The 26,871-nt window shown below is 37.4% G+C and overlaps 1 protein-coding gene across 50 annotated transcripts in view; it reads left to right on the forward strand.

Annotated features, from left to right (window-relative positions):
• Window positions 1–26,871, forward strand: part of SOX6 (SRY-box transcription factor 6) — a 614,027-nt gene that overhangs the window by 566,169 nt on the left and 20,987 nt on the right. For all 50 annotated transcript variants that reach the window (XM_021085331.2, XM_085011890.1, XM_085011902.1 and 47 more), the window contains one exon: window positions 4,410–4,518. In XM_021085331.2, the coding sequence (XP_020940990.1) occupies window positions 4,410–4,518 (109 nt within the window). The remainder of the gene's footprint in view (window positions 1–4,409; window positions 4,519–26,871) is intronic.

The following is a 26,871-nucleotide window of genomic DNA, read 5'->3' on the forward strand; positions in this document are numbered from 1 at the left end:
CCACCATGTAAGTCATGGTCTCCTAGGTGTGTGTTCTGTGGGTGCTATTGATGACCTCGTATTCAGACATTCTTTAGAAATGAGCTTTGAATACTGCTTGGCAAAGTACCTCTCCTTTAGCCCCTGGGAATAAAATACATCACATCATTGTCCAGCGGTGTCTACTTATCAGATGAAACACATTTGTTTGTAAGGCACCAAATAAAAAAGCCTCTCTCAGCATGTACAGTTTTCCACTTCAGTCTCTGGAAAAGAGGACCATGTTGGTGCAGGTTGGTCAGTCTTGGAAATTTGAATGGAGGGTGCCCAGCACATCCTTACCTTTCACGTGTTGTTTTTCGGGAGATGACTGCAATCAGTCATTTCGCATCGGGTTTGAAAAAGCCTTGTCTTGCTGGCAAGCAAAACTGTTATTTAAGTACACAATCCACTCTACTACTGAAACAGTTTTGCCAAACTTATCCAAGTATTCTCACATGCTTAAAGATGGTATAAATTTCATTTATTGCTAGCAGTTTTCTTCAGACTATATGGAATGTCTTCCTGCTGCCTGATCTAAGTGTCCCAGTTTACATTATGGCCTTTACTGCCTCTGTTTGATGGAGTGATCAGTAAAAATTTAATGACACTATAAAATAATAAAAATGTCATTAATTTACCACGGATCTTGGATGCAGTGGTTGTAAAGTTACATTAATAAACAGAATATTTTTTACAACAAAAAGCATTGTTACGTGGGAACATATAAATAACACACATAAATTTAAGAGCAATTTTACTGTTAGCACACACATTATTATGGAATAGCCAATAAGTGTATAAAACATAGTATATAAAATTTTATTAAAATATACTATGCACATCAAAAATTCAGCTTTTATCTAAGTGCAAAGAAAAGCCATTATTGTGTGCTTACTGTTTCATTGCTGTTCTTTCCCCATATCACAATTTTACATTTGTTGCCAGTAAGGGGAGGTTGATTTTTTTTTTTTCCTAGATGAAAACAAACCTCTGTTTTTTTCAGTTATCTCACATTTATTCTCTCTCTCCACCGATGCAAAAACAAAATTGATCGATCTGGCCATGGTAGGGAGGGAAAAGTTGCTAATTTAATGCAAAGTTAAAAATAATGCCTGAGGAGTTGAATGGTTTGTTCAGTGACTCTGGAAATAAGGGATAATAATGCAGCAGTCTATCTGTCATCAGTGAGGCTGCCCCGTCATTGACTCTGATAATATGTGAAGATGATGGATGCTACCGTCTTGTGGCTTGTAACATTTAACATTCATCAGCTCTCACTAAAGGGGGCTTTATCATTTAAATATCTTTATTTAATATGCAACATCTACCTCATACATCATAATTTCAAAGCACTTAGAGAGCCAACAGTCCTACAACACAGCAGAGCTGACTTTAATTTTTTTCAATAACTTTTATGTTGCCTGCATGTTTGTGACTGACAATGCATAAGTAAGCGTCTGATCACATCGCTGCATGTAAAATGCACATATCACTGTCATCATGAAGACTGGGGTTTTCTTCCTGCCTGGGGTTGGGGTGGGGGATTGAGATTAGCACTGAAGTGATTTTCTTATATCTCCAAAATGTCTATTTGGGAGCTGTGTATGTTGTGAGAGCTAGTTCAAGTGCATGGGAAAACTCGGAGTTAAGAGCTTGCCACCCACAGTCTATATTTTCCATATAGGGGCATACCCACTGGCACTTAAGTGGCCAGAAGTTGAGGCCTCTTGGAACTAAAGTATCTTTGAACTTCCCTCTGTGCCCATGTCCACATCCTGTATTTACTAGGCTCATGTTTAACCTCACTGGTAAAATCTCTGCTTAGCTCAGCTGCCCAGAGCAAACTTGTAGACATCGGGCCCTCTTATCTTATGGTTATGTGGCTGGCAAATAAATATTCTGAGCTATTCTTTGAAGAAAAGAAGGAAATCTTCTGGGAGACTAGGTAGAAATTTATATGAAAGGGCATGGCTTTGCAGGGTCCTTCTTTAATCTCAAACACAAGTGCTTAATATTACCAAATATAAAATGCAGCCCACTGCCCCAAACAATTTTTATCATTGATTTATTTTCTGCCTATTTAACAAGTGTTTCATGGAATATTCTTCCTTGACTTCTACTCTGTCAAAATATTGATATTTTATAAGGAAAGTATCTCTGCAGAAGAATTTTTTTTTCAATGAAGTCAGAAAAATGTATGACTTCAAAGACACTGTGAATGTGTTGTTGAATGTTCTGAATGTTTTTTGTTATGATTAAAAACAAGCTGATACTACTGAATTGTGAGTGCACTTCATTTTTTATAAAAGAAAAGATATTATCATCATGTAAGCTTTGTTGTCTTAGGATTTTACAAACCATGGCATGTAATTTTCCCTCTTCTCCTTCCTTGTCAAAATATTGATATTCTTTCAGGAACTTTATTTTATTTTATTTTTTTTTACCGAGAATATTTTTCGAGTAAAATCAAAGAGAATGAATGACTAGAAAGATACTTGAAATATGCATATTGATAGGTAGCACGGTCTGTTGATTTTCAGAGAAAGTTGTTTTTCCCCCCATGAAAATACAGCTAAAGGTTGTTCTTCCAAGAAGATTGCAGGTGTCACATCAAAACTCCTTTTGCATTTAACATAGGGAAAGCATTCACATGCAAATATTTGAAATGCGAAACAATGTGATAAAACAAAGGTTGCATATTTTGCTTTCCCTGGTACTACTCATCTTCACTTTAATTCTTTTTCTTTACATCATGACAACCAAAAGTGCTACTCAAAAATAGAAATCGGCTGATTAAAAGCAGCTGTCCTCCCCCCTACAATGTGTGAAACTCCCACATGGCTTGTGGTTGCTTTTTGTTGTGGCCTGCATCTGGGTTAATTTGTTCTTGTGTGGCAGTGTTTTCACATAGGAAGATATTGGGGAACCATACCTAATTTGCTTTTTATTTTCACTCTGTTTTTTATAAGGGTTGTATTTCAGAGGTTTCCCCACATACCAGTGTTGTTAACTAGTTAGTATTACCCTATTGGGGAAGTTCATGATTATAATTTTGTCGCAAATCTTTCACAGAAATGGTGCTCGATTAAAGCTAGGTTTATACTGTGTTTTCTTCCAACACAGATTTCAACATATTCCATGATGAAGGGGAACTGGAAGACTTCCTGCACAATTTGACTGATGGGAATTAATTATAGAAATATAATGATATTCAAAAATAATCATATTAGAAAGCACAAATGTAGTGAGACTGTACAAATGAGATACAGCTTCTATCAAGTAATTGTATGTTTGCTCTTAAAGAATATTTCCAAGTTTCTAAACATCTTACAGAAGAGAACTGTTCAGAGTGTTTCCATCTAATGCCGAACATGCTCAGTACAGAACTAGGTCATTGAACAATAGACTGAACAGCAATCAGCACTCTACTGCTGCATAATGCATTAAGTATAACATGCAGAAACCATTCCCGGAGCTGGAAGCTGCTATTTCATGTCTGTAAATTCAAGCTGACATGACATTTAATATTGTTTCATAGTAATGAACAACAAGGTTTCATTCATTCATAAGCACAACACAAAGCCAAGTTTGAGTCTGGAGAGTAGCATGGAGGAGAGAAGCGGACACATGCTGTGCTTTTGCAGACAAGAACACCATGTTAATGATGGTCAATGAGCCCTCTGCTACTGATCCAGAGAGCTGCAGAGGGACAGTTCACTGTGATGCCGCAGACTCCTGCTCCTAGAAGAACAGGTTGACAAGTAAACCCTCTTTGGCTTTCCCCACTACAGCCGCAGGAATATTTAACTTTCCTGGCTCGAGGGCTGGCTAGGAGTAATGTTCTCCTTTTCACTTACCAGGAAGTTGCAGTTCAAACTCCTAGGCAGAAATAATAGCATCAATGCCATCGTTGAGTCTGCCTGCTTTGAAATATTTGTTGTTGAAATCTTCTTGCCTAAAATTCTGATTTGTATTTTTCCAGGAATATCAATGCAAACGATGATCTCTAAATGGGAAAAATTCCTCTCCCATTACATAGCGGTATACTTTAATGAAAACAGCTCTTTCAGGTTTTGCACTTTGGGCTCAGACCTCTCAGTTGCATCCCTTATAGACCACGGCAGCAAATCCAACAGGGAGAAGATGTGCAGTACAACCCTGGCAGGTTTCCTGTCACAGATCTCCTTTCCTTACAGATACTATGGTTTGGTGCTGTCAGCACTTGTCAGCGCTTTAGCTGAATCTTCCTGCAAGATTTTCGGAGCCCAAGGTGCTCAGAAATGATGTTTGTAAATTCAGGTTTCGCCCAGTAAACAAGATAGAAACTGGAAGGAAACCGTGGCTGCTTTGGAAGCTAGAATAAGCCTCTTAATTATTCTTTCCTCCAGGAAAGAACCCGTTTCGAAAACTTGGGGCCCCAGTTAACGGGAAAGTCAAGTGAAGATGGAAAGCTGGGCCCAGGTGTCATTGATCTAACTCGACCAGAAGATGCAGAGGGTGAGTGGCTTTTCTGTAGCTCTTTTCTGCAGCGCTGTGTTTTTCTAAAGGTGGGTCTGAGTTAACTGGAGGATCTTTGTCATCTTTCTTGGGAGTCACTAGATCAATTTTCTTGGCAAAGCAGAAGAAATGTTAGTCTTCCTTATATATTTTATAGTGGAGGACTTTGAGATTCATCTAGATCCTGTGTTACTGAACACAGAGCAATCCAAATACTTCGAGGTATCATTTTAAAGTACTGAAATAGGAGAACCCTCTACATGCCAATGAAAAACAGAATTCTGTGTCTCATCCACCTCACAGACATTCTTGTTAAAATACAAAGGAGGATTTTTTACCCTTAAATCAAGAGATTCCCAGGCACAATCAAACCATTTTGGGAACTAAATGATAGTTCGCAGCAGATCTAGCATAAAATTAATAATTGCTTAGGCAAAGTCCAGCCTGTGTCTGGCACTAAGTATCATAAAGTCTTTTGAAAGTCTGGATGGAAAGACCAGCTTTCCTCTCCATGTGTTTACCCACAGCACTATCAATGCCTGTCGGCTCCTCTTCCCTTTTTGTTTGTTTGTTTTAAATGCACAAGCAGCAAATCAGCAGAAATTGCTCCCCAGAGGCTGGGTACAATTTATGAGTTAGGTCAGCACTTCAGTGGTAATGTTGCCTGGTTATTTACTGTGTCATCACAGAGTAGGGACTGGTTTTCCCGTTAGCTGTTCCTTTGGCAGAATCCCTCCCACCGGTCAGGGAAGATTAATTTGTTCTCTTCAGAGTAACACAATACTTCACCCATCTCAGGTCCTAGCTAAAGTCCTTTAGCTTGAGGGGAGGAATCTTACTATTATCCCTTTTAATGGCAGGATTTCTTCCAAGACCCTAATCCCTGGAAAACCCATGAAGACATTTCGTAGCATCTGAACTGCGCGTGGCTTCTGGTGATCACTTGGGGCCATCCTCGGCAGTTCAGAAATCTCTGGCATGGACACTAAGAGATGGGTAGCATCAGACATTAGGAAGCACTTCAGAGAGTTTTCAGAAGGCAGGTTTTTCATACCAGTGGGAGAGCCTAATGTTTCATGATAGTCCCAGGGACAAGGTGTTAAAATAAATTCCAGTTTGTGCATGGGTAAGGGGAGCAAGGAAGGAAGGGAGGAGGAGGAGGAAGAGGGGGAGCGGGGAGGATTAAAGCAGACTCAAAAGCAGAAGTATCCTCACTGCCTTCCATGAAGAAAGTGTACTGAGGGCACGGTGACACTGACATTTTTATAGGCACTCAGAAGGACAGGTTTTTTCCCTGCTGAGGATTGAGGTTCTGTGGTCTAGGGAGCCAGTTATTCAGGTGTGGCCCATCTCAATTTTGTTGGCAGATGGTCCTGCAGAGTACCTAAATCTCTGACCGACACGGTGACATAATACTTTTCATCACTTTGGAGTATTCAGTCTGTTCATTTTTTCATAGGCGAAGAGCTACAGGGTTCCATCACTGCATCCTTGTTCTAACAGATTTTTCTTAATCTGTCATTCATCTTTCTTCACTTAGTTTCTTAACTGTATCATAGGTGCAAATACAGCCAGTGGCCTCTCAGTAAGGCTAATAATCAAGTTGATGATATTTGTGTGCTGGGTAAATGAAAAAGCATGGTCAGAGTTATTAGACATTATGAAAAGAAAAAAATGAAACATATGATATAGAAAAATCTTTGGAACTTCCATTCAATAACCAGATTGTCTGAATTCAAACCAATTTCCTGGTCACTTTGCTTTTCCTCAGCAAATATCAAGCTTTTATATGCCAGAGAATGTGCTAAGCTTTTAACACACGTTTTCTCATTTAAATCATATATAGCTCTGTAAAGAAGATATTTTTCCCCCCATTTTACAGATGAGAAAATTAAGGCTAAGAATAGTTAAGTAACTTGGCAGGGGTCACATGGCTAGTGAGGGTAGAACTGAGAATTGATCCCAGGCAGCCTGGGTTCAGAACCCAAGCCCCTAAGTTCTGTGCTATCCCACACCCCCTGTTTATATAGATAGATAAGTGTGGTGCCTTCATTTTTCTGAACAAACTCCTTGTGACCTTCCTCAGTATGACCCATTTCCTCTCCCCTAAATATAGCAAGTCATGCCATGCCGTGGCTCTCATGTTTCTCTGTCACACAGAGTAGCAATGCCTGATGAGTGTAATAGTAGAAGGGCTGTAGTGGCCCAGGAGCTTAAGGAGCGTGTGAAAACCTCCCTTCAGAAGCTTGCCCAGAGTTGCCATTGAGACCTCGTGCGCTTTGGGGGGACTGTGAGTTCATGAATGGAGTCAAGTTACCTGCTTTAATACCAACAGAAGTGCAGTGCCTTTGTGAGGACTGCTGAGATGGGTAGCAGCCTTCTGCTGACTTTAGGATATTTCCTGGCATCTGTTCAAGCGTAAGCTGATTGCAAAGCCTGCTGGAGTTACAGTTCATACTAAAGGCAGAGTAGATAACAGGTACATATAATACTTTCTCCACGTTGCGCCTCCATATTCCTTGAAGGGGAGGAGTAAGAAAGGACCGAAGTGAAAGACTATCTAAAAAATTCATTCACTCCCTCAGTCAGTCTGTGGTCTATACACAGACAAACATTTCTTGAGTGCCTGTTCTGTGTGCCAGTCCCTGAACCAAACACTGGATAAACCAAAGGAAGCAAAACAAATATGTTCCTAACTTCTTGGAACTTAAAGTCTAGCGAAGGAAGATAGAAGATTAAAAGGGAAATGCATACTTGGATACATAAGCAGATATACATATCACTGTGAAAAGTGCCAGGCAGCTCAAGACTTTGTTCCCCAATGAGGTTCAGAGTGAAAATTAAGTAACTCCATTGACAGGTGAGTGTTGTAGCTCTCGCCCAGGATGTCATCCCTCCTTAGTCCACACATGATCATCTCCATGTTTTCTCTGGCTTTTGACCAGTTAAAATTTGTCCAGACCTGACCCCCTTGCTATACAGTGGGAAAATAAATAAATATATTAAAAAAAATTTGTCCAGATTTACTGAGATATAATGGACATAATAATGTTGGTGTGAAGTTAAGGTGTACAGTGGGATGGTTCCATACATGTAGATATTGGAAAATGATTTCCACAATAAGGTAAGTTTACACTTCACAAGTTACTGTTGTTGTTTTTTTTTTTTTTTCCTGATGAGAAAATTCAAAAACTACTCTCCCAGCAACTTTCAAGTATGTAAGACAGTATTTTTAACTACAGTCACCCTGCTGTATATTATATCGCCAGAGTTTGTTTGTCTTATAACTGGAAGTTTGTCCCCTCTCGCTAATATCTCCCCATTTCCACCAACCCCTAGTCTCCTGAAACCACCATTCTCATCTCCCGTTTCTCTGAGTTCAGCCTTTTCAGATTCCACACATATGTGAGATCATGTAGTATTTGTCTTTCTCTATCTGACTTCACTTAGCATAATGCCTTCAAGGTCACCCATGTTGTTGCAAACGGCAGTTTCCTTCTTTTTTATGGATGAATTTTTATCACATTCAAAGTATACATTATACAACAATGTATAATGTATTATATACAATATCATTTATCACATGAAATATGTATATGTATATGTGTGTGTATATATATATATATATATATATGACATTTTTTATGCATTCATCTGTTGATGTATATTTAGGTTATTTCTATGTCTTGGCTATTGTAAATAACACATAACAACAATTTTAAGGGGCTACTGCCCTTCCTCCACTTTTACCCCATTCTCCTGTGTGGCTTCTGAAGTGACTAATAAAGTAAGCCTGGCTTCCCAGGAAGATGTCTGTCAGTCATGAACATGCCCATATCACTTAGTAAGCAACTTACCGACCTGCTTCATAGCTTTGAGCATGGAAGCAGCAAGAGAAAGGTCACCCAAAGAGGCAGCTGTGCATGTGTATTAACCACTCATCAAAATCAAATGACAAAACCATAAGCCAGGAAAACAGAAATTAAAAATATAAAAGGCAAATGTCTTCAAAATTTTATTTTTAAAGTCCAGCTGTTATTTGGCTTGAATATGATAAGACAGCATTTCTTGTTCACCATGATATTTATAAAACTACAAATTCATTGGTGCTGGGGGCTTAGGAAACATGTTTAAGGTCTTGCTATATTTTGGAGCATTTGGTGCCTTTATATGTATTAAGCAAACAAAATTCATTAGCTCCTATGTCGGGCATGTAGGAAGAGGGGCGTCAATTAGCTGAGTCTGTCACCATGTATTAAGAATGATGAACAGATGTTTAACTTTTTAAGGACTTTTCATATAGCATTTCCCCTTTCCTTGTTCTCCTTAGGCAAAAATACAATTCCTTTTTTTATGAATTAAAAAATTTATTGGAGTATAGTTGACTCAACAATGTTGTATTAATTTCAGGTACACAGCAAAGTGAATCATTTTTACATATATGTATATTCATTCCTTTCCAAATTCTTTTCCCATATTGGTTATTAGACAGTATTGAGTAGAATATCCCCACTCTCCTAATTTCAAGCCTGCAAAGTATAGTAGAAAGGGCTTTGGTCTGGTTATTGGGAAATTTGGATTCAAGTTCCTTTGCTAAAGGAAGATAAAAAGTGACTAATGCCTCTGGGCTTAACTTTCTTTATCTTTTAAAAGTGGTACCTTGCATTCCATTATCTCTAGGCTCCCTCTAAATGCATGATTCTTATAAGGGTCTTCATGAAACACAGAGTATGTTTCTTATAAGAAAGGTAATCTGTGCACAATAGCTTCCACTTAGTTTTTTTCAGAGAAGTAAAAGATGAGACCTGTATCTTTGAGAGTGTGTTTGTGCCACTTGGTAAATCAACTTTTCTATTAATGAGAGGATCTCTCCAGTAGTGTTTCCCAGTTACCGTTCACAGATGGACCCCCACCCCTTCGTCTTTCCCTCTTCTCTTTCTCTCTCCCCAGCAACAACAGTTGTAGCTTGCCTTCTTTTTTATATGCTTTCTATTCTGTTGCTCCTCTCTCACACACCTGGTGCCTCTAAAGGGTTACTTTTCTGTTTTGCAGAATAGGTTGGGTAAGAAAACATTCTTCTAACACCTCTTTTAATTCTCAAATTCAATTACTGTGTCCCAGCCTCAGAGGGAGGCTGCACCTCATTTTGAGGTGGGGCATAGTGGAACATGAGCTCTCAAAGGGATGAGCTCTGAAAGTGATTATCATTAGGCAGGCTTTGGGGCTGAAACTGTAATGATGTGCTGTTCTCCACGTATTAAAAACTTGCATTGATTTGGATGGAAATTGATATGCACACCAAGAATAGCCCCTTTTAGAACTGTTGCTCTCAGATTCTCAGATTTGCTTAGGAAGGTTTTATAGATTTATACTGAATTTGTGAATTGGATCCCAGCCAAGATGGCCTCAGCCCTTCTGAAAGCTTCATTTTTTGGTGTGCTTCTGATTGTTTCTAAGTTTTAAATCTCAGGATAGCTCTATTATTGTCAGCCTAAGCTCTCTGTTCATAGACAAATAACAGAGACTAACTTTTCATCTTTTTTTCCTTAAAAATGCACCACTTAATATGAACACGTCCTCTTAAAAAAATCCTGCTTACCCTTTGATCCCTACTCTGGGAAATCTTTGAAGCTTTTCTCATTTCCTTTCCCCTCCTTGGATCCTTACTCCTGGTAGAAAAGGAAGATTGACTTGATGATACACGGCTCATTCAAGGCAGCAGAGGCAAGCTGTAGAATAATCTGGGGTTGGATTTAAAGGCTACATCTGCTTATACTTTGGAATGTAAAGGTCATTATTAGTTCAAGCCCACTAGAATACAGTGCTTCCCATCACAACACTGAGATTCCCAGAATTGGAATAAAGGAGAGACACGTAATGAAATTTACAATTCCATCCAAGAAATCTCTTTTTTTATATCCCTGACAAGTAGTCATCTCATGGCTGTTCAAATGCCTCTAATAGTCTAATGACAGAAAACTGACTACTTCTTGAGAAGCTCACTCCAGTTCTAATTATTAGCTCTTCGTTATTTGTCTCTGCATCCTCATAACTTCTATTCATTGGCTCTAGTCTGATATTTGGATTCCAACAAAATAAAACTTACCATTTCTCTATGACACCCCCTCAGACATTTCCTCACGGGCTAGGAAAGTTAAATTCTCATTGTTCCAACCTAAGCAAGTCACTTTCTTTCCCTGAATTTTTCTCTTCTGTAGGTGAGGAAGTTGGTCTCGGTGATTTCTAGTCAATGGTTTTTGAGCTCTTATTTTACAATACAATTGAAGTCATTCACCTTTAAGTCAACTAGAATGTAATAAGTATAAATTAGGGACCACACTATCATTAAAATAAGTGAAATTGTTATTGAATATCCCTGAGGTGCAATGTCTTCGTCCAAGAAGGTATCCAAGAACTAGAGTGCATTCCAGGGTTAAAAGATGGGGAATTGTACATATTAAAATAAAAGACCCAGGTAAATCAGGAAGGAAGAACTAACCAGAACCTTGTTGTGGCCTTCTATAGCTGCCTAAAATAGCATTTTTCAGGCATCTCAGAGAAATTAATGGGAAAGTAGCCTATACTGAACCAGCAGGCTGAGCTCTGAGGCCAGGATGGGTGGCCATGGAGATGCAAGACAAGGTGAAGACTGAGTAAGTAACAGCCATACAGGTTGGGAGATGAGCAGAGTTCACAAAGCCCTTGGCTCTGGACTAACTCTGTTGTATGAGTATCACAAAAATGTATTTTACTGTGGATATAAACAGTTTTAGAGGATCCTGTGCACCAGTTTATATCAGCACTATATATAAAGTGCAGCTCTCTTAAACAAGCAAATAAACTTCTCTTAAAGAAATATATTTGCTGTGTCTTAAAAGCTCCCAAATAACTTTTAATGTTGGTAGAAAACAATTTCCGTTGAACTCTTCAAGTGATGGATAGTCCTGATGGGACAAGAGAGTGAAATGTCAAGATTTTTGTTAACTCCATCCCCTAATACTCCATAAAGGGAACTCAACCTGCTTCTTGCTTAAGCTACAAAGTCTGATCAAAGACCCAGCCTCCCTTTTGTGAGGGACCTAGCCCTGCCCAATAGCTGGTTTCTCATTGGTCTGCCTTTTCTAAAGAGGAGTCATTGATAGTATATATAGTCACCACAGACACACACACACAATTATCTGGTTTTCTGACTGAATATCCTCTATTCTAGGAGGAAATGCTTGTTTATGCTATTACTAGGTCACACAGAAGTACTCCCCCATCTTACTGCAGCAACTGGGTGATAAAAGATTTAACACCGTCTATGAAAATTAGACCCAAGACAAGAGCAGCCAGTATATGTTCCCAATGGGACTGCTAAATCAGTCTCTTCTTCCTCAGCATTATGTATGTCTGCTTCACATAAAGCAACACACTAGATTAACCCCTGGCTGATAGAGGTCTGTCTGCCATGTTTGGACTGACTGTGTAGCTTTTGGGGTGTGGACCTTGCCTAGTTCCCTGTCCCAGAATCCTCTTCTCTTGGCACAAGAGCCACTTGATCTGTAGACTATAGAATTCTACCCACTTTAGGCTGGTGGAACTTAAGGACCATCAGGCCAATCTGGCTCTTTAAATTCTCTCTGCTTAAGGTCAGGATTGAGTTTGAAACCAACCTTTTTTTTCCCTCCTGATTGGTCCTTTCTTTCTTTACAAGTTCTGATAACTATGCTTCTAACTTATTCAAAAAAGTCAGTAACCACCCAGCTCCCCCTTGTTTTCTGTTACTGACTTTTTTTCATTAAGAAATTCTTGTCTTTGAGTATCTCCTTTTATATTCATTGTCTCATGTTATTCTGCTTGCCTATCACTGCTTACAAACACTATCTGTCATTTTATACTCTCTAGAGGTGGTTCTCTGTGGACTGAGTCACCAGTACTGATAACCAAGTCTTTCCTCTCAGGATCCATCCTTTCTCAGAATCCTCCAATCCTTAGTTTTATACACATTTCACCTCTTATGTGCACACACTGTTCTGGGCATGGAGAGAAGGATTTTTTTAAAAGATGGACTGTACTGTGTTCTTCAAGACCTAGTAATGTAGTTGGGATAATAATATTAGCATACATAGAAAGCAGAACAACCAAAGGCATTAAGTATTTGAATACATTATTAAAGAAACAGAAAAGATTGTTTAGAAGAAGCATCAGTGCTTTGTAGACAGCAATGATTCTAGAAGGCCTGATAGAAATAAAGCTGGGGATAAGCCTAAGTTTACATAAACAAAGAGTAGGAGAAGAACTTTCAGTTGAAGGAATAATCCCAGCAGACACAGAAATGGTAAAGTACATGAACATTCATAAGGAAGTTGCAAAGGGAAGGGTCACTTCTCCTGTGTTTTCTATTGAAGCCTAGTACAAAGCCTTCCACATATTTGCATGGAGTATTTGTCGAATTGACTGTATTATAAAAATAGCTGGATTCTATGTTGTGGACAGTGTTGAGTGCCAGGCTGAAGAATTTGGACTTTGTCACTAACTAGACTGTATTAACCTTTAGTTGTTCAAGACTCACTTAGATTATGTAAAGAGGTTAAAAATATTACAAAAGCAGCAGTTAGGTTAGTCTTGGTCATCTGTTAGTCTCTATTCCTCTGTTCTCTTCCATGTCCTTTCAGAGAGGATATTCAATGGGTGTCTTTTCATATTACATCATGAGAAAGCTGAGTAAGTGCTAGAGGGTTTTCATTCAAGTAATAGTAAATATCTCTTTTCCTACTGGGTATAATACTCATTTAAGTATGATTTCACTTTGCTGTGATCATTAGATGGCTTACAGATCTTTCTTGTACTCTTGCCTCTCACTAGAGGAGTGTTTTTTTCAATTGTTTTTGTTCAGTGGCTAGTTAACCTTAAACATGATGTACCAAACTAGGCCATGGTACGAGAGGGAAGAGACTGTGGAAGAATCCATCAATATTTGTGCTATACTGTACGTAGATGGTTATGTTTAGGCGTAGGCTGTGAAAAGAAATGCTAAACTAAAATTTAATATCCTAAGTCTCAGCGCCAGAGAGAAGAATTTCGTAAACAAATATTCGACCATTTAAAATGTTTACCAAAAATAAAAATTGCATGTATCAGTATCAAAATATATATATCAGTATCAGTAAATATATATTAACTTTCATGGCAGAAAAATCACTTTATGCTTCTTCAATATAAGCTCACTTTTCACTAGGAAGGTTGATCCTGCAGGAGGACAAAATGAAAAAGGTAACAACAGCTACTCCATGTTGCAGAGTTACAGAACTGCTAGTAGAGGAGAAAGAAAAAACAACTGTCAGATGTCCCTGAAATTACCTAATCCTTCATTTATTATGCAGTTGATAATCCTTTGTTATTCCAACAAGTTCTTTATAAAAAGCTCATCTATAAATTCACAAGATAATGGTTAATGGTTTCTTTCTTTCTTTTTTTTTTTTTTTTTTTTTCGGCTTGGACTGAGCAGCGTAGTCAGTTACAGGCTCCACAGGTGGGAACAGGGGAGATGCGAGATGGTTTTTTTTGATTGTCTTATGCATATTCAATGCATTTTAGTTCTATGTCATAGGGACATTCTTGAAATATATTTTTAGCTTTGGGGCAGAAAAAGGGCTCCATCAAGTATTATTTTGCACTCCCTATATAAGGGTTCATTTTATAACTACCCTGAAAAACAAGACAGTGCAGTACAGGAAATATCACTCAGGTATAGGGAAAGACTAGAAAGGGAACAAATAGGAGTTAAGCACCTGCTGTGTTCTTGGTAGACATTCTGCTACTTCTCTTGCCATTACTACTGCTACTGTTTCTAAGGGTGGGACTGTTTAGTGAGTGGGTACTGGCTTCTAGTCACTGCCAAGGAATCTATATTCCTACTTAATCCTCACAAGGATCAAGCCAAGATGAAATTATCAGCTCTCTTTTGTAAAGAGATGAAACTCCAGTTTAGAAGAGGGAAATAATTCACCCAAGGTTACTTAGTTGGAACATACCAAATCAAAATTCAAACCCAGGTCTGTCTAACTACATAGCAAATGAGACACTACTTTGCTGAAGTATTTGTTTCCTGTTGGTTTTCATTATAAAGCAGAAAAAATTAATGAGAAATAGAAACATGTGAAAGTTTTGTTTTGTTTTGTTATCTTTCAAACCACACAAATATTAGGTACCTTTCAAATACTTTCACTAGATTCTCAGGGCAAAGAAGTTTTGCTGGACTACAGGACTGAGTTGATTGCCCCAAATCCTTGAGCCATCTCCTTCTAATACTGTCTATCTCCATATCCCTAACTTTAAAAAAAAATATTTCTATAATACCTATGATCAGCACTTCTCATTCTGGTAAAAGGCATATCCCCTGGAACAAATGACATGGAACAAAGAAGAGAGACCAGTTAAATTAATTTTATTAAAAGTTTTTAACCTGTCTCGATGCCACTGAAACAATTCCACTGACCATTTTAGAAATTTATTTCGATGGCAGGTGTGAAACTTTAGGAATAGTTACATTTGAGTTTGGTATGATTTTTGCCAGTTACCTACTGTGTGACTTGAGCAGTCTAACCTCTTGAAACCTCAGAGTTGCTTCATATGGAATGAGGAATGTAGATTAGGTGATCTTTAATATCCCTCTGTCTAGGGAAGGTCCCCTCCTAAGTCTGGTTGAATACATGCTCCCGTTGTATATATTTGCACAAACCCTGCAGCACCAGACTAGCTTTCAGATTTAATATTTCCAAAAAGCTCAAACTTGCGTTATTGTCCTTTCAAGATTTCTCTGGAAGATGGAGACTAGGATTTCAGAATTGTATGGTGTGGAAAGCCAATAAAAGGAATAAGATTAGAACCAATCATCTCTGAGTTCAAACAACTCTGGGTACATTTTCCCATTAAATCCATTTGTATTTTACAGAGGGTTCCAGTAATGCAAAGTACTTAACAGAATATAAGAAATAAAATGGGATTTATATGAATCTGATTTAAGATATTCTCAGGTTATAATGCAACATGCAGGCACCTGAATCTCACTTTAAATTTTTACTGGTGAAAATGTCCACTGCTCTCTGTGTGACATTTGAGTACTTATCTTATGTCAGCTTATGTACCAGACCCTTGGGAAGCTGTTATGAAAAAGTCACAATGCAGCCTCTGCCCCTTTGGGGTGCACAGTCTAGTGAAGAAGTTGGAGGAGTTCCCTTTGTGGTGCAGTGGAAGCGGATCTGACTAGGAACCATGAGGTTGCGGGTTCGACCCCTGGCCTCATTGGGTTAAGGATCCAGCATTGCCATGAGCTGCGGTGTAGGTCACAGATGCTGCTCGGATCTGGCATGGCTGTGGCTGTGGTGTAGGCCGGCAGCTGTAGCTCTGCTTAGACCCCTAGCCTGGGAACCTCCATATGCCATGAGTGCAGCCCTAAAAAGACAAAAAAAAAAAAAAAAAAGAAAAAAAGAAAGAAGAAAAAAGATGTTGGGCACACATAGCTGGCAATTTGGATAAAATACAGTAGATATGAGATAGAAGTAGGCACAGGGTGCTGCGGGAGCCTAAAATACTTAACCTAACCTGAGAAACAAGACTGTCTGAGGGAGATGATCCCTGACATGAGTCAAAGAATGACTTGATTGCGAGGTGGACAGGAAACTCCAGGAAAATGGAAAGCATGGATTCCTAGTATGAAACATGGTATACAGAGAGCTAGATGTCATTCAGTTTTATAAAGCAAAAAAAAAAAAAAAAAAAAGAAAAAAGAAAAAAAGAAAAACACATGGAGGAGCCAGAGCTAGAACTGGAGACATAGATAGAGAGCCAGGTCATGGAAGGCCTCGTTGACCATACTGAGGAGTTCGGACTTCATCTTTTGGGTGTTAGGGAGCCATTGAATAGTGAACTCCACTTTAATACAGGAGTGTTCTTATCAGAATTACATTTGTGATGGATTACCCTGGCTGAAATTAGGAAGAAGTATTTAAGTGGAGACTGGGGACTCAAAAGTGGAAATAAAAATATCAGTCAAAAGGCTAGTATTTAAAATAGTCCACCAGTGGAGTTCCCATTGTGGCACAGTGGTTAACGAACCCGACTAGGAACCATGAGGTTGTAGGTTCGATCCCTGGCCTTGCTCAGTGGGTTAAGGATCCAGCGTTGCCATGAGCTGTGGTGTAGGTCGCAGACGCTGCTCGGATCCCACGTTGCTGTGGCTCTGGCGTAGGCTGGTAGCTACAGCTCCGACTGGACCTCTAGCCTGAGAACCTCCATATGCTGTGGGAAGTAGCCCTAGAAAAGGCAAAAAGACAAAAATAAATAAAATAAAATAAAATAAAATAAAATAGTCCACCAGAGACAGTGGAGACAAGACAATCAATGAGTGATAAGGGTGGAAACAAGAGGATGGATTTAGTAGGATCTTTGTTAACAAACTGTGAGATTTGCTTCATCTTGGTTTGTGCTTCTTAATTTCTGGTGGAGTCTGTGATAGTGTATTGAGTTGGATGAAGCCCGAAGCTCCTGAGCAGCATGAATTATTTAGTCTACCAGCTTTTCACCAGCCTCTGTATTCTCCAAGGCAAGAGTATGCTTGAATCTGAGCCTGGTTCTCCTGAAAATTTAGGAAACCAGAACCTATTATGATCTGATTTCCTCCGGTTCAAACCTAAATAATGCCTTTCTGTCTGGGCACAACAGCTTGTAAGCCCTCCTCCTGTGCATACAAATAGCAAGTAGATAATAAGTAGATCTTTTTTGTTTTTGTTTTTGTTTTTTTAGTAGAACATTTGATGTTCTCTGCTACTTTCAGATTAAAATAAAGAATCACATAAGTTATCTCAGTTGCCCTTGGATCCTATGGTTGGTACAAGATAAAGGGCTCTGTTGAGCTGTCTGTGTAAAGCAAATATAACTTGAGAATTAAAAAAAGAAAAAGTAAACATGGGCAACAAAACTGAAAGCAGGAGACTCTTAAAAATACAGACTGGTATATCACTGGTTAGAATTTCCTTCATTTTGCAAAGCCACGAGCCACATGCATCAGCTCACCACAAAGTCATTAAGCCTTTTTAAGCTCAGATGAAAAACATTAACAAATACCACAAAAGGCTTTAGTATAGCCCCCCTTTGTTCACTCACATATGGCACTTTATAACTCCTGCGCCACTCTGGTCGTGGTGTTTGTTTAAGCTGCCTCCATCAGGCTGGTCCTGAAAGAACAAAAGACATCTTGAGCAATCCTAAGCAGGAAATGGGCTAATCTAAACATGGTTTGTGACACTAAGTAGAATAGAAAGGGGAGGGATTGATTAGTCATTAATGTCCAATTGGCTCCATATGGATGTTGCAATAATAAAGCCTTTTTTCAGAGCAGTAGCAGAGTTATTGAATTAGAGGTTTATGTTTCCTCAGAGCTGACCTTAGGGAATTCCCTTTTGGTTCTTCTTGTTGATCTTTTAAAGAGAATGGAGTTTTCCAATAGGAAAAAAAGAAAAAAGAAAAAAAAAGTAGAAGCCTTATCCACAATAACACTTTCTTATAATCCTACAACCAAGGAATACATTAATTTAGCATTGTTTTAATTCCTGCTATAATTTCAGTCCTTCATACTTTCTTAGCATGCTCTTGCATCTTTGGTGGGGCAGTATTTCAAAGATCAATTAGACAGTGGTATGAACTTCATAACTGGTAATAGAGTCCTCTAATATGCTTAGCAGCGCAGGGAAATGGCATCCTTACAGGGGGACAGTGATGTTCCAGCCAAGGAAAGGTGGGCTTTGAAATTATTTTAAGTTATTTCATATCATGAGTAGTGCCTGGAGCAGCTTTCATGTTGGGAAAATGTGCTAGACCTAAGTTCAGAAGACCTAGGTTCTAGATCTATCTGGCTTTGCTCCTTGTTAGCAGTATATTAGCAAGCGGTTATTTCAGAGGAAGGTAATATCACCTTTCTGAGCCTTGGTTTCCTCATCTATAAAGTGAAACAAATATATTCACTCTCTTACCATTTCAAAGGATTGTAAAGAGGATTGAGATCATGTATTTACTTAAAGCCCTTTGTAAATATTATTGTAGTAAAATTCCTTAATACGCCTGGTGTTCCTATTCTGGAAGCTTATCTCTGGTCTTGACTAGTGAAAAAGGTAAATTGCTCTTTAAAAGAATTATTCTGGAAAGACAAAAAGACAAAAAATAAATAAATAAAAATAAAAATCATTCTGGTAATCTAATTAGTGAAATGTCTGTCCAATGAAATTTTTTTATGTGTACACCACATATGTTTATATCTCTATCTCTAATTTATTCAGTGAATTTCTTGGTTTAGATAAGTTTAGTACTTGAGATAAGTAGGTTGTTTTTAATGAGATTCAAGAGCCTTAAAATGAAAACAGGGAAATGAAAATTTACCTATAGATTTCCCCTGCATTGGTCAAATGAAGAATTAATAGTTGAATCAAAGTACCACAGATAATTCATATCTTCTTCCTGTACCACTGGTTCCTTTTATTTTTTTAAGCTAGGCTCTAGCTCAGAAGAGTATGCATCCATATTCTGCATTTATCTTCTTTAAATCATGATACCCATCAGTAAGTCATTCTTTCCTAACCTATCTAGCTAATCTCTATAAAAGACATGGAGAGCAAACCATGCCCTTCCACCTGGTATCCTCCCTTCTCTAAAGATGAACACATCAGTTCTCTAATGATTAGGGTTCTTGCTCAGCCATGGAATGTATTTTCCTGCCAAATAAACTACTAAGGATAGCCAAATTGCCTTTTTTTTTTTCCCAAGAAGAAATCAAATTTGAATTTTAAGCAGCCGTCTTATAATGAAAGTAAGTTCACATTCTGGCAGTAAGTGGGAGTGCAAAGTTAGCAGAACTTCCATAATCATAAACAGACAGCTGTCAGCCATCCCTACAACATAGTGACTCAGACTTCTACAATATTATGATAGATGTGGTGGAATAAACTTGGTGAAAAATCCAACCTATGTAATATTAATGCCCGCCTTCTTTCCTAATTTTTCATGTCTGCTTCTAATATTCCTTCATCTTCTACATTTTTGTTTCTGATGCCCTGATGGTTGTTTTCCCTCTATTAACCCAAATAAGGGACTATCAAATGTATCATGTTACACTTTCCAAAATCCCACAGGAGAAAATCAACTATTCTGGTGGTAGACCGAAGTAGTCTAAAATAGTGTGATTGTCAGGGACCCAATGGTGTATATTATATTTATCTCTTTTTATTAATAAGCCACCAATTATATCATTTTTGACCTTTTACATAATTCTTTTTGGTAAAAGAGATCATTTTTTTGTGTTCACAATGGCTGGAATATGCCACACACTCAGATTTGCAGAGAGAGGAATCTTTCAGGAAAATATCACTTTGTTAGTTTGGTTTTCTGTTTTATTTTGGTGCTTTTGATTTTGCTTTAAAAAAAAAAAACTAAGTATTAAAACAGAGTTATTTTGAATAGTATCTCACTGTGTGGATATGCCATGGTTTTTCTACTTTCCAGTTATTTTCAGTCTTTGGTTATTCTGAATAAAATTGCTATGATATTCTTAAAAGTTTTCATTTGTTTTCTGTAAGTATCTAGGAATGGAATTGAGGGTCATCAGTAAGTATATTATACTATAAGAAATGACCAAGCTATTTTCCAAAATGGTTATACCGTTTTACACTGCCTCTTCCAATATATCTGGGTTCCAGTTGCTTCATATCTTTGCCAGCATTTAGTGTTGTAAGCCATTCTAGTGGATGCAAAATGGTATGTGGCTTTAATTTGCCTTTTCCCAATGAAGAATGATATGGAATACCTTTTTCATATACTCATTGGCCGTAACTGTATCTTCTTTTGTAAAGTGTTTGTATCAGCCTTCTGCCTATTTTTTTTTTTTTTTTTTTTGTCTTTTTGCTATTTCTTTGGGCCGCTCCCACGGCATATGGAGGTTCCCAGGCTAGGGGTCGAATCAGAGCTGTAGCCACCAGCCCAAGCCAGAGCCACAGCAACGCACGATCTGAGCTGCGTCTGCAACCTACCCCACAGCTCACGGCAACGCCACATCGTCAACCCACTGAGCAAGGGCAGGGACCGAACCCGCAACTTCATGGTTCCTAGTCGGATTTGTTAACCACTGCGCCACAACGGGAACTCCTGCCTATTTTTAAACTAGATTGTTTACTTTTTTTTTGTGGTAGAAGTTCTTTGTATAGTCTTGATAAATGCTCTTGTCAGATATGTGTATTGTGAATATTATTCCCAGTCTGTGCTTTCACATTTCATTTTTTTCACAATCATTTCTGATAAGCAGAATCTTAATTTTGATAAAGTTTAATTTATTGTTTTTCTTATATATTTAGTACTTTATCTGCCATATTAAGACTCTTTGCTTACTATACGGTCCCTAAAATATTCTCCAATATAGTAGTTTTTGCTTTTGTTTTAAATTATGATTCATCTCAACTCATTGTTGGGTGTAATGTGTGATAAGAGGTCAGAGTTTACTTTTCCCATATATTTACCCACTTGTTCTAGCACTATTTGTTGAAAAAAAATGATCATTTCCCACTTTAATAGCCTATTTATTGAAAATTGACCAAATATGTGAGGGTTTAACTCTGGATTCCATTCTCTTCCACTGATCTCTCTATTTCTATAGCAATACCACACTTTTTTTTTGTTTTTTTTTTTTTGTTTTTTTTTTTTTTTTTGCTTTTTAGGGCCTAATCTGCAGCCCATGATGGAAATTCCTAGGCTAGGGATCAAATCAGCCAGCCACAGCCACAGCAATGTGGGATCTGAGCCGTGTCTGCAACCTACGCTATAGCTCATGGCAATGCTGGATCTTTAAACTTCTGAGGCCAGGCATTGAACTTGAATACTCATGAATACATGTAACCTGCTGAGGCACAATGGGAACTCCCAATACCACATTGTCTTTATTATCCTATAACTTTTACAATGCCACAAAGTATTTCTTGTTGTAAGTCTTGAAATCAGGCAGTTTGAATCCTCCAACTTCAACTTTGTTTTGAACATTTTTATTGTTTTATTTTTCATATAATTTAAAAAATAAACTTGTCCATTTCTTTTAAAAATATCACTTATTTGTGGAACCTAAAATATGGAATTGATGGTCCCATCTAAAAATAACAAACAAAAAACAGAAACAGACCATGGCCAGGAAGAGCAGACTTGGGGTTCCTGGGGGTGGGAGGAAGGGGAAGGAGTGGGATGAATGGGCATTTTAGGGGGTCTTGGGGATGCAAACTGTTACGTTTGGAATGGATGGGCAATGAGATCCTACTGTACAGCACAGGGAAATGTGCATGACTGGGTTACTTTGTTGTACAGCAGAACTTGATGAAACATTGTAGATCAACTATACTTTAATAATAATAAAATAAAATAAGAAATGCAGAAAAGTCTTGGCAATTTTTATTGGGATTGGGTTGAATCTGTAGATAAATTTGATAACAATTGACTTCTTAAGAATATTGAGTGTTCAGATCTATGACCATGCCGTATCCCTCCATTTATTTAGGTCTACTTTATTGCACTCACAGGTATGTATTGTTTTCAGTGTAGAGGTCTTGCATATTTTTTGGTTAGATTTATTCCTAAGGATAAAAAAATAAATACATTTTATTTTCTGATGCTCTTATGCAAGTAAACTTAAAAATTATTTTTAAAATTGCTGCTAATGTATGGATGTACAGTTGATTTTTATATTTTTATAATGTATATTGCAATAATAGTAAATTCACTTTTTAGTTCTAGTCATTATTTTGTAGATTTCTTAGGATTTTCTATGTAAACAATTATATTATCAATGAATACAGATAACACTACTTATTTTTATTTTCCAACGTCTCTGCTCTTTCTTTACCTGCAGAAGAATGTTAATGAACAATGGTAAGAGGGGACATCCCTTCCTTTACTCTTCATCTTGGTGGAAAGCATTCAGTGTTCACCATTAAATATGATGTCCTATAGGTTTTTCTTAAAAACCCTTTATCAGACCGAGGAAGTTCCCTTCTCTTACTAGTTTCCTGAGTGTTTTGTCATGAATAGGTACTGAATTTTGTCAGAACCATTTTCTGAATCTATTGTGATGATCATATTTTTCCCCTTAATTTTGTCAATATGGAGAATTAAATCACCTGATTTCAAATTTTAAATTAATTTATCCTACTTGGTTACATTTTATTATCCATTTTACATAGTTTGGATCTAATTTTCCAATGTTTTATTAATAATTTTTGCATTTATGTTCAAATCTCTGTCAGAGTATGACGTTACTTCATAAAATGAATTTGGAAAGTATTCTTTCTTCGTCTACTTTCTTAGTTCGTGTAACACTACTATTAGTTTTTCCTTATATATTTGAAGCATTTACCTGTGAATCCATTTGAGGTTGAAGTTTCCTTTATGGGAAGGTTTTGGCTATAAATTGAATTTCAGATTTTCTATTTATTCTTGAGTGAATTTTAGTAGTTTATGACTTTCAAAGAATTTGTTCATTTCATCTACATTGTCAAATTTATTGGAAGTAAGTTATTCACTATATTTCCTTTCTATCCTTTTAATGTGAGTAACAGCTATAATGATATCCCTTCTTTCAATCCAAATATTGTTTTTTTTGTTTTCCCTTTTTGTAGATCAGTCTTACTAGAGATTTATCAATTTTACTGATCTTTTCAAATTACCAGTATCTGGCTTCGTAAATTGTTTTCTGTTCCTTTGATTTTCACTCTTTATCCATCCTGAAAATCTCCAATTTTAATTGGTTAACTCATTTATATTTAATGTAATTATTAGTTTTGATGGAATTAAATCTTACCATTTGCTATTTTTCTATTTGTTCTTTAGTTTTTGCCTTTCTATTACTATTTTCCTTCCTTTTGATTAACTGAATCTTTTTTCCAGGCTATTATTAGGAAGACTTAATTTTTTTAGAGCAGTTTCAGGTTTACAGTAAAACTGAGGGACAGGTAATAGAAGTTTCCTCTGCTCTCACATATGCATTGCCTCTCTCATTATCAACATCCCACCAGAGTATTACATTTGTTATAATCAATTAACCTATTGACACACCATGACCACCCCAAATCCATAGTTTATATTAGGGTTCATTCTTGATGTTGTATAGTGCTTGGGTTTGGACAAATGCATAACATGTATCCATCATTATGGTATCATACAGAGTTTTTTAATTGCCCTAAAAATCCTCTTTGTTCACCTATTCATCCCTCCCTCCCCTGCTATTTGTAACCACTAATCTTTTTGCTGTCTCCGTTTGAATCCTATTTTACTTTTCCATTTCAATTATTCTGTTGGTGTTTTAGCTATACCTCATTGTATTTTTTAATTTTTTTTTCTAGAGAATCACTATTCATCCTTAATTTGATATCCTTTTCAATGTTCTTTTTCTTCCTATTAATCTGTTTTCATCAGATGTTGTTTTTCTTCATCTTGAATAAGTTCCTTGAATACCTCTTTCAGTATGGGTCTGCAGGCAATACATTCCTTAGCTTTTCTTTATCTGAAAATGTATTTCACATTCATTTTTGAAGCATATGATCATTGGATAAAACTGCATTGCTTTTTTTTTTTTTTCAGCAGCCTAAAGATGTTCCATAGTCTTCTAGTCTTCATTGTTTCCAATGAATAATCACCCATAATTTATTATTGTTCCGTTGTATGTAATGTATCCTTTCTCTCTGGCACTTTTCCTTTGTCATTGGTTTTCTGCAGTCTGACTAGTGTTTAGGTGTGGTTTTCATTGGGTTTATTCTGCCTGCATTTATCTCAGTGTCTTGAACTTTAAAGTTGATGTTTCTCACCAGATTCAGGTAATTTTTAGCCATTGTTTCTTCACATCTTTTCTGTCATGATTCTCTCTCCCCTTTTTCTAGAATTCCACATGCATGTAAGTTAGGACACACTGTTATTCTACATATTGCAAAGTCTGTTTACTTTTTCAGTTTTTTTTTTTCTTTTTGTTTTTGAGACTAGCTAATTTCTTTTGATGTATTTTTAGGGTCGCTGACCCTTTACCATGCACTTAAAAATGCTCTGGAGCCCATTTAGTCTATTTTTATCTCAAATATATTTTTAGTTCTAGAATTTCAATGTTTCTTCATATAGTTTCAGTTCTTTGCTGAATTCCCCAATTTATGCATTAATTAAGATATTCTTTTCCTTTACATCCTTGAATATAGCTATAGACTACTTTAAAGACCTTGTTTGCAAATTACACTCTTTTTTTTTTTTTTTTTGGTCTTTTTGCTATTTCTTTGGGCCACTCCAGCAGCATATGGAGGTTCCCAGGCTAGGGGTCCAATCGGAGCTGTAGCCACCGGCCTATGCCAGAGCCACAGCAACTCGGGATCCGAGCTGCATCTGCGACCTACACCACAGCTCACGGCAACGCCGGATCATTAACCCGCTGAGCAAGGGCAGGGACCGAACCCGCAACCTCATGGTTCCTAGTCGGATTCGTTAACCACTGCGCCACCACGGGAACTCCGCAAATTACACTCTTTGAGCCATCTCAGTTACTTTGTTGATTTTTTTAAATCTCTGGGTCACATCTTCCTGATTGTTTGAACAACTGGTAATTTTTTTAATATACATTGTACATTGTAGATTATAAATTACAGAGGCTCTACTATTATCTTTGTTAAGATTGTAAATTTGTGTACCAAGAAGTAGTTAAATTACTACTGATCACATTGAACTTGTGGAAGCTCTTTTGCACTATTAGGGAGTGACTGTTTCAGTTTTTGTCTTTGGTTCTCAAAAGAATCCTTCGTCTTGGCCCATAGTCTTTATTCCTAAAGGGATGTCCCTCAGAGGTTTCAGTGGAAAGCCTAAGTTATTCATGAATATTTTCTAACCTCAGAATATTCAAATCCAAATTCTGTTTCCCTTTCAGCTGAAATTTCTTCTCCAATTTTTCAGGTAGACAGCCCTGATTTCCACTGGAATCACTGAAGTTATTCCCATACATGTGAAGTTCAAGGGTCAGCCACTCAGAAGCCTCAAACTCTCTCTTCTTACAATAGGCCAGTTAAGACTGACTTTCTATTTGCCTTCTAGCCACTCCATGCTGTGCAGACCAGGGGTGTCTTCATGGAAAAAACTATCCAAAAAGGAGTTTCATTCAGTGAAATTTCTTTCTTTCTAGGGTTGAATCATTTCCAGTTTCTTCTTAATCTCAGTAGATCTCAAGTATTTTCAATTGGTTGTTTGTCATATTTTTCCGGAATTTATAATTATTACCTGCTTGAAGGTTATTCTGATATAAGCTATTCTGCCGTTACCAGGACTGGATCCCAGAAGAGAATCTTTGGTGCTAATATTTTACTTATATTACATTCAGTTTGTCTGACAAAATGTAAGTTTTAATGGGCCTGTGAGGAGGCATTTTTTCACCTTGTTTTTCTTTATTCTTTATTGCCAATTCACTAGTAATCATTGAGACGACTCAACGGTAATTTCTCATTTAGCTTCCGTTTTGATCACTTGTAGAATATATTTGTTCATGTCACTACCCTGTTTTTTTTTAAAAAAAAAAAAACCTGGCACAGTATTCAAGGTACTTAGCAATCTGGCCCCCACTTCCTTTCCTAATTTAATCTCTTGGTATTCCCCTTTTTTAAAAAATAAACTCAAGCCATAGCCAAATTCTTTTATTCTCTAAAACGCCCTGTGCTTTTGTTAGAACTCTGCCTTAATAGTCACACTGATTCTCCAGCCTAGAACACTTTCACACTCATACCTGCTGGTAAATTCTTACTCTTCCTTTAAGGTACTGCTCAAGCAGTATTTCCTCTCTGAAGCCTCCATGTTTTTCATTTCTATCCATCCCAGCAACTTTAATAGCTTCTCTTATCTGCGTTCATAGTATTTTTAAATTACCCTTGATAGCACTGCACTGTTTTGTAATTTTCTATTTGTGCGTCTGTTTCTCTCACTGGACCAAATTCCTTAAAAATTAGGCACATGTGTTATTTATCTTTGTACCCTCCATCACAATACTAGGTACATCTGAAATTTGTCAGAAGTGTTTGCTGAATTAATGCATAAATAAATGACTCCTAGGCACATTATAGAATTTGCCAGAGTTCCTCCTTAGGGAAAACTTTATATATGCACAAATCCACACCAAACGCTTACTCATTCACTCGCATAACCCTTGGAATTTACCCAGGAAGGGGGCCTCTCCAGGATTAGTTCAGGACCATTGCCATAGGCTATGATGGTTAAACTGGCCTTCTTTCCAACCCACCTGGAAAAACTCAACTTTCTGTATTCTCTTTAAATCAT

Source organism: Sus scrofa, chromosome 2 (assembly GCF_054392235.1).
Source record: "Sus scrofa isolate SSC_HxYL_T2T_F1_AM1 chromosome 2, Sscrofa_HxYL_maternal_Yorkshire_Landrace_v2.0, whole genome shotgun sequence".
In the NCBI taxonomy this organism is placed as follows: Eukaryota; Metazoa; Chordata; class Mammalia; order Artiodactyla; family Suidae; genus Sus; species Sus scrofa.